Source organism: Triticum urartu, chromosome 7A (genome assembly GCF_056163025.1).
Source record: "Triticum urartu cultivar PI428250 chromosome 7A, HENAU_Tu73, whole genome shotgun sequence".
NCBI lineage: Eukaryota > Viridiplantae > Streptophyta > Magnoliopsida > Poales > Poaceae > Triticum > Triticum urartu.
The window spans coordinates 529,285,011-529,294,135 of NC_141879.1; the positions used below are offsets into that span (position 1 = coordinate 529,285,011).

The 9,125-nt window shown below is 47.8% G+C and overlaps 1 protein-coding gene across 1 annotated transcript; it reads right to left on the minus strand.

The window, feature by feature from the left end:
- Positions 1–5,653: 5,653 nt before the first annotated feature.
- Positions 5,654–8,717, minus strand: LOC147960285 (uncharacterized). The gene is made up of 5 exons (XM_087533259.1): positions 8,406–8,717; positions 7,700–8,309; positions 7,107–7,267; positions 5,798–6,656; positions 5,654–5,679 (listed from the first exon to the last, which is right to left on the minus strand). Exons 1-5 carry the CDS (start codon positions 8,715–8,717, stop codon positions 5,654–5,656), a joined length of 1,968 nt encoding a protein of 655 aa, XP_087389385.1.
- Between the last annotated feature and the right edge of the window lie 408 nt (positions 8,718–9,125).

Here is a 9,125-nt window from a genome sequence, read left to right on the forward strand (position 1 = left end):
CAGTGGTGCAAGTCATGCTGGTTCGTCGAGTCCAGCCTTGCAAACGCCGGCCCCTCCGCATGTGGGAGTTCAACCCAGAAGGACCATGCACTATTCAGAATTTCCTCGGCCTGACGCACAAGGAGATGTATAAATCATTCTTCGGACCCCTAATAGAGTGTCCAGATACTACCGAGGACGTGGGCCTGAGCAGCAACCACACCGCCGACCAAGTAAGTAATCCTCTAGCCGAACACACCGTCTTTCATTTATCATGACGTCATTATGAGAAATCGCTCTTTGACTAGGACTGGCTAAGAAAGGCGAAGATGATTCGGTGTTCGGCCCCCCTTCCTGAGGGTTTGGACAATCTGGTACTGGAAAAGATGCTCGAGCTAGCACCTTGCCCGGAGCCCTCAAGGGAAGATAAACGGGGGAATAATGAGGGCGAAAGCGGGCCCCCATCGCTACCAATTCCAACCAAGGGAATGAGCGCCTCCGTGAAGGAGGATAACCAAGGGGAAGAATCTGACCCTCTCTCGCTTCGGGGAAGGAAGAGGACTGCCTCTGAAGATCTAGAAACCAAGGCTTCCAAACGGGAGAAGAAGTCTCCACCAGAGGGTCCTGCCTCGGAGGGTGCTCTTGCCGCACAAAGTCCGCGCGGGGATCAGCCCTCTAACGAGCTGTAAGTAATCAAAAGGTACTTTAATAGTGAAGATATACTACCTTACCTCTGAGGAAAATAACCGAAGCATTTATCTTGCAGTTCAGATCTTAGCCCTTCTCAGCAGAGCTCGTCTTCGGGGGATCTTCTTTCGGAGATGATGGAGAGCGGAACGCCTCCCCCAGACTCCCCCGCTCAAGAAGCGGGCGACCTTGAAGTGTCGTCATGGAGGGCCTCGCCGGATCAGGTGAGGCCAGAAGATAATCCTATGGTCGCCCGAAGTCCCCAGTGTCCGGCTCTTGAAGAGAGCAACCAAAAGAATCCGACACCGTCTGGTATGCGGTCGGACGCACCGAGGGATCTGCTAGAGCAAGCAATTATCTCAGAAGAACACCGTACATTGATGGATACGGTGATGGAAAGGATTTCGTCCGCCGAAAGCGGGTTGCATGAAGCCTTTATGAGTCTACTGACGGGTTTTGAGGTACGTGAAATGATATACATTTGTGATAGTACCGCACATTTTTAGGTGTGTCCTGTGTAGATAGTAGCCCCTGAGACTCTGGTTGTCGCCGAGAACGGCGGCAAATAGAGGATCGTAGTCCCAGGTAATAACCATACCGCATTTATGTGCAGGTGGTGGAAGCTTCGGTGGCTAGCCGAACTAATGAGATTGCTGAACTAAAGCGGCAACTGGATGCGGCAGATGCCGACATCGAGCTTGTTAACAAGCGGCTTGATGAGGCACATGGTAAGTAATGTTTTCTGGTGAATGTCACATAGGAAGAGCAGCGTGATGCCAGTATCTTTAATATGTTGTGACTGCAGATGGAGCTGCCACCGTGGAGACCCTTCGGGCGGAACTTGCCCGAGCCAAAGAACAAGCAAGGATTAGTAATGCGGCTGCTTTGAAGGCGGCCGAAGATTTGAGAGCCGAGAAGGCCGCGCATTGCGAGAGCAAAGAGAAAATGGCCAAGATGGCTGTAAAGTTAAAAGACACTGCCGACCATTGATAGTTCCTTGAAGAAGAAAACCGAGCGAAGGCGATGGACCTTGAAAAGGCCACGATGGTGACCAAAGACACCCGCTCTGCTATGAGAGCGAAGAAGGAGGAACTGCATGAAGCCTGTGATATTGTGGCTGGGAAGCCCTTTTTGCTGCAGAGGAAGTTCGGAGATCCGCGGTATGCCCCTCTGGATCGGCTATGGAGTTCGGCGGACGCATATCTGGACTTGGCGGCGAGCGCTGTCGATGTGGCCGAATACTTCCGAGATCAAATAGATCAGGAAGTGGACAAGCTGTTCTGGTCGCAGTTCAACGTGCCAGAGCGTCCGCTTCCATTGACCGATCAGCTAGATGAATGGGCCGAACTCAATAGGTTGTCCGGACTTGCCATGAGGTCCGTCGTAGATCATCTGTGGCCAGAAAAGCCGAAGCCGAACAACTATTTCAGCTTAGTGCAGCAGTTCCTTGGTGTGGTGCTGCGCATCAATGCGATGAAGAGGTCGGCATGCATAGAAGGCTCGTGGATGGCCCTTGCCCGTGTCAAAGCATAGTAGGCGGAGATGAATGCTACCACTGTCGCGGCGCAGGGTTCGGCCATAGGCCGAGTGGCTGCCGAGCACTATTTTGAAGAAGTTCTTGAGGGTGCTCGTTTGATAGAGGCCTAGTGCTCGAAGAATATTATGTTTGAATGACATGTATTCCCATTGTAAAAATAATGTTTTAATTGAATTTAAAAAGGCTGTATTTATACTTGTGCCCGAAAGTATTGTGATGCCTCCTGTGCGGCCATTTATGTATACATGTGTATAACCTGAAAGATTGTAGTTGTCGGCTTTAGCCCCCACGCATATAATGCGGGGGTGTTCGCAGAAGACGCGTGTTCACACTTAATCCAACGTCTTGGTCCTAATAAGGAGGTGATATCATAGCGAACTAGGCAACCGGACTATAATGCTTTAACACTTTCACTTAGCCATAGGAGTTTGACAGTGGGGCTACTATATAGCCCCTGGTGGCTCCGCACTCTCCCGAATTCGGGGTGCGTACATGCCTTGCCGGGAAACGGCCCTTCATTAAGGCGGAGGAATTCTAACATTCCGATAGGTCATCGAGCGGTTGACCAGTCTCACGCTATATCATGACAGTCAGTTTTCGGCTTTCTCTACTGAGGTGCTCGTCCGGATGAACCGGGGCACAATCGCAGTAGTTCTCCTGGTGCCGCCTTAGCCGATAGAGCGGAACGTAAGGCAGCAAAACACAGGAGCCGGGCAAACCCAACATTTGACCAAAGACATGATTCGGAGCTGATGCATATAAGGCCAAACTCGCGACGCCGAACACTCCCTAAGGTATTCGGTCTTTATGGTATAAACCGGGCCTGAACAGTGCCATTTGTAAGAAGCCCCTGGTGTCCAGGTACGTGCATTGTTCTGACATGGCCACATGCCAAGACGTCAGCATCCTTCTCAATGGTACTGAGATTCTGAGGGATGTGTATCAACAAGAGACAGTAAAAAAGGTTGACGCAGGGTCTTAATCTAAAAAGAATCGTTTGAACAGGTCCCTGCTGCACGTCTGCGCCTGTGTCTCCGTTGTGCTGTATCTTGGACGGGTGTAGCACGATGGTCATCTGTAAAAGAGAGGAACTTAGGTGAAAAGTTGTCGTGCAAAAAGGTAGGTTTAAAGAAACCATGTACAATTCAAGATGAGTAAAAATTGCCACTTGTTTGCGCGTGTTGAGCCCCTTGTATTTGTGATAGGGGTGTGACCATCAAACCTGTATGAAATACATATAGCTGCGTTGGACTCGTCTAACCGTGTCCGTAGTCTTGACGACCTATCGAGTGCTTTAGTTGGTGAGGCCGTTTTAGTGTGCGGCTGCCAAGGCAGCCGCACTCTCTTCGGCGCACAGGGATCGCTCAATATTTCCATTTACTGTAATGATGCCACGTGGACCGGGCATCTTAAGCGTGAGGGAAGCGTAATGTGGTATTGCATTAAAGCGAGCGAAAGCTTCACGTCTGAGTAGTGCTTGATAGCCACTTTGGAACGGAGCCATGTGGAAGGTTAAATTTTCGCTACGGAAGTTATCGGGGAAGCCGAATATAACCTCTAGTAGCAGGGAGCCCGTGCAATGAGCCCCTGGGCCTGGCGTTACTCCTTTAAAGGTAGTATTACCGTGGCAAATTTTCGTTGGGTCTATCCCCATTTTGCGGATTGTGTCCTGATATATCAGGTTTAGACTGCTGCCGCCGTCCATCAGGACTCGTGTGAAGTGGTATCTATCAATTATTGGATCTAATACCAAGGCAGCCCATCCTGTGCTCCAGATACTTGCTGAGTAATCCTGATGGTCGAAGGTGATTGGTTGAGACGGCCAGTGGCAGAACTCCGCGGTGATAGGCCCTTGGGCATGTTTATCTGGGAGTGCCGCTTTGCTTCTCCCCTTTATCACGTGTAACACGTTTACTATTTTGACTTCTGGTGGAAATTTCTTCTGTTCCCCAGTGCTTTGCTTGCGAGGCTCATCCTCGTCTTCGCTTGGTGTATCCTGCCCCTTATGTTCGGCATTGAGCTTGCCGGACTGCTTGAAGACCCAACATTCTCTGTGGGTATGATTTGCAGGTTTATCGGGGGTGCTATGGATTTGACATATTTGGCCCAGAATTTTTTTTAAGCTGGACAGTTCATCTCTGGCGCCTTTAGGGGGCGGCTTTTGCTGACCAGGCCGAGAGCTTCTGAATCCGGCATTTACCGCCGTGCTCTTCGGGCTGTCTTCTTTATTCTGGCGCTTATTATTTTTTCTGCGTCGTGATTTCCCGTTTCCATCTCTAACTTCGGATGTACTTGGGTCGCTGGTGCTACATCGGGCTAGCCAGCTGTCCTCGCCCGCGCAAAAGCGGGGCATGAGGCTTGTTAATGCTGCCATTGTTCTTGGCTTTTTCTTGGCCGAGGTGTTTGGCAAGCCATTCATCTCGGACGCTGTGTTTAAAAACTGCCAAGGCTTCGGCGTCCGGACAGTCAACTATTTGGTTCCTTTTAGTAAGAAACCTGTTCCAAAGCTTTCGGGCTGACTCTCCGGGCTGTTGAGTTATATGACTTAAATCGTCCGCATCCGGAGGTCGGACATAAGTCCCTTGAAAATTTGCACGAAAAGCATCTTTGAGATCTTCCCAGCTTCCAATGGAGCTTTCGGGGAGGCTTTTAAGCCAGTGCCGAGCTGGCCCTTTGAGTTCGAGGGGTAAATACTTAATGGCGTGGAGATCATCTTCTCGGGCCATATGGATATGGAGGATATAGTCCTCAACCCAGACCCCAGGGTCTGTTGTTCCGTTGTATGCCTCTATGTTTACGGGTTTGAATCCCTCTGGAAATTCATGGTCCAGCACCTCGTCGGTGAAACATAGGGGGGGTGCAGCACCCCTGTATCTGGGTGTACCGCGTTGTTCGGATGTTTGTTGTGTTGCATCGTATGCTGGAGCGCGCTTGCGTGGTGCATAGATGGATCTGGTTGCGCCGTCCTTTTGATGCGAGCCCTCGCATGGATCGCGTATTGGCTTATGTGCAGCGTTGTTTGCCGCTCTATGTTAGCCGTGAGGTCGTCTATCCGGCCAGATGGCCATTTTAATTTTTGGTTGCGGGGGATCTAAGGCCTCCTCATCGAATTCAGGTAGCAACTTCCGCTTTGGGTAGCTCTTGGTGGGGCGATTACCGCCGTACTTCGCTGCTGTGTTGAGTACTTTACTCCATCTGATTCTGAGTGTGTCTTGCGCAGCCTTGAGCCTTTGCTTCTGCTTTTTTAGACTCCTCGCGGTGGCAACAAGCCTTTGACGGGCATTCTGTTGCTCCGGGTGTCTGTTTGGTGTGATTTCATCTGCACTATTATCTTTGACAGAGTCGGGTTGTTCGGTTTGATTCTCCATGTTGCCGTGGTCCGGCGATGGTTCACCCTGCTCTAACGTTGGGTCTATTTTTTTTTGAATATTTACTATGAGGCAAAGCCCCTCAGCCCTTTATTGAAGCAAGTGAAACTGTACAAACAAAATACAGGCTATACAAACAAATAAAGGTAAAATTTACCTAAGGCTAAACATCCCTACCTATTTTACAACAGAGAATTAACCCAAGCCAATAGTTTTGGTTTAATACCATCCTTCACCCTATGAGCAAGCAGAGAGATGTCATGGATGAATTTACACTTCCAAGCACTGAAGGTAGCTCTCTCAGCTCTGAAGGTTCTGCCATTTCTTAAAATCCAAATGTTCCAAGCTGCTGTTAGCATGACTTCAAAGAAGAAAGGATGCGTGAAGCTGGACCTAGCATGCATGATACATTGCAAGATATCTGAGCCTGCAGTCCAATCAATGCCCAGGTAATTCCAGACTCTAGAGCTGAAGGTGCGGTTAAAGAACAGATGGATTCTATCCTCATACACCAGCTCACTGCAAATGAGACAGAAATTGTCATCTTGGCTAGAGCGCCAGTGTCTTCTAACCAGCATGTCCTTGGTGTTTAGTCTGTCAAAGAAAAGGAGCCACCCAAACACCTTGATCTTCATGGTACACCTACTCTGCCACAACCATTTGCAAGGTTGTATTGTAGGTAGATGAGAGTGCATGATCATGTAGAAGCTCTTAGCAGTGTAATCCCCTGATTTGCCAGGCCATATCCAAACATCAGGTATAGTTGGGTCTCTTTCCAACTGCATGATCCAACCTTCAAGTATATGTAACTCAGCAACAGCCTCATGAGAAATAGGTAGATAAAACATGGAGAAGAGATCCTGGGATTGAAGGAATTCCTGCACGGAGATCTTATCATTATTGGCAAATGAAAACAACCTAGGCAATCTCCAACATAGTGGTCTAGCAGAACCCCCAATGTGCCAAGAATCTGTCCAGAACAAAGCAGAATCTCCCATGTTGATGGTAACCGAGGCAATAGCAGTATAAGCCTCATGCAGCTTCAAAACATCCCTCCACCAGAAAGATCCAGCTTCAGCTGTTGCCTGTGGAACACCATGATCATAGTAACTATTCCATATGAGGGTCACCCAAGGAATATCAACCTTGTTGTAGAACTTGTGGAGATGCTTGATAAGGAGTCCTTTGTTCTGGATGTTCAGGTTAATTACTCCTAAACCCCCTTTATCTTTTGGCCTGCAAACTAGATCCCATGCAGCCAGAGACTATTTTGGAGCATCACTATTGCCCCTCCAAAGACACTGCCTAAAGATTCTGTCAAGTTGTTTAATGATCCCTGGTGGAATCTGTAGGCTGCAGAGAAAGTATATTGGCAGAGATGTCAGGACAGAGGTAAGAAGTTGCAAGCGAGAGCCTTGATTCAGCATGGAAGAGCTTGCAGTTAGCCTCCTCTCAAGGCTGTCAACCAGGGGCATTAGGTCAATGATCCTTGGCCTTGTAGTTCCCAAAGGCAATCCCAGATAAGTAAATGGGACCTGTCCAATTTTACAACCAAGAATTGCAGCAAGTCTAGAAGCCTCCTCATCAGTCATATTCAAAGGGATCACTGATGATTTAGCAAAGTTGACCTTTAAACCTGTGGACTGTTGGAAGGTCAGCAGCATGTTCTTTAATGCAACAAGCTCGTCATCCTTAGCTGCAAGAAACAGAATTGTGTCATCCGCATATTGGATGATGGGAAACTCTCTGTCCTGGGTTTGAATAGGCAAAGAGAGCGTGCCATGCTCAAGCATTTGGTGGACCACTGACTTCAGCAAATCCGCTGTAATGAAAAACAACAGAGGTGACAGAGGATCACCCTGCCTGACACCACACTTGCACTTAAATTGTTTACCAGGAACGCCATTTAACAACACAGACGAAGAACCTGTGGACAACAACTGCTTTACCCAATAAATCCATTTGGCATCAAACCCTTTATGCTGCAACATCTGGAGAATAACTTCATGCTCAACTGTGTCAAATGCCTTGGCAAAATCTAGCTTCAGGATTATGATTGGACGCTTAGACTGCTTACATTGATGAATATATTCAAAACTCTAGGCCAGGCAATCTTGAATTGACCTACCCTTAAGGAACCCATACTGATTTTTGTGGATACACTGAAGGATCACCTTCTGCAACCGGTTAGCCAACAACTTTGTAAGAAATTTAAGACAAGTGTTGGTGAGAGATATTGGCCGGAAGTCATCAGGCCCTTCAGGTGAAATGATCTTGGGGATGAGCGTAATGAGGGAACCATTGATGTTTTCCAACGAAAGCTTCCCTTCATAAAAATCCTGAATCATCCACAAGAAGTCCTTCTCAATTATAGGCCAACAGCGCTTGACAAACATCCCATTAAAGCCATCCGGACCAGGTGCCCGATCCACCGGTAATTCCTTCAAAGCTTTGTTGATTTCTTCGTCAGAAAACGGCAAAGAGAGCTCCTCCAGCCCCGGGATGGGCTGAATTAACTGGTTTAAATCAAAGCCCATATTGATCCCTTGGGCCTGGCCCATCCTAGATTTGAACGAAGCCCAAAGAATTCCCGCCATCTGTGCATGGTCAGTCATAGGATCACTCATGGAATTTGTCTTCAGGCTGAAAATTGAATTCCTTCTCATTCGCTCACATGCCATTGCATGAAAGAATTCTGAATTCTCCTCGCCAACCTTTATGTATCGAATGGTGCACCTCTGGTTCCAATAAATATAGTGAATTTTTAACAGATACTCATAGTGAATCTTCACTATTTTCCTGAAATTGAATTCCGGCCTAGTTAAAGGTCTCACTTCCTCTAGCTGATCAAAGTGCAGAATCACCTTCGAGCAATCAACAGTAAGCTTTTTGATGTATGATAACTTTTTGCTCCAAATTTTCAAATCATACCGCAGCCTCTTAAATTTCTTTGTGATAACCGCAGAAGCAGATAGATCAGAGAATACCGGTGCATTCCAGGACTTGGTGATGCAATCCATGAATCCAGGCATATCAAGCCAGAAGTTTTCAAACCGAAAAGTCCTGGCCACAGGAATGGTGGTGTCAATGGACACCACACAAGGCACATGATCCGATGCAGTTCTGGCCAGTGGGTTAACCACCATGTTCGGATAATGTGAAATCCAATCAGCAGTAGTGAAGAACCAATCAAGCTGTTCAAGGAGGGGGTTTTGTTGCATATTAGACCAGGTGTAGCTATGACCTTTCAATGGCAGTTCCAAGAGACCTAGGTGACCAATTATTTCACTGAAGAGAAAAATATCATTAACGTCACCACCCGGGAGGTTTCTGTTATCCAAAGACCTGATAAAATTAAAGTCCCCCAACAACAACCAATTTTCATCGAGAGGGATGTCTAGACGATAAAGCCAGCTAACAAAATCATCCCTAGGCTGACCCTCACAAGGCCCATATACCGAGGCTAAGGTCCATTTTTCAGAGTTCTGCAACGATTGGAAGGAAACCACAACACCAAATCGCTGGATGTCAATAAGCTGGCCATGAAAGATCGA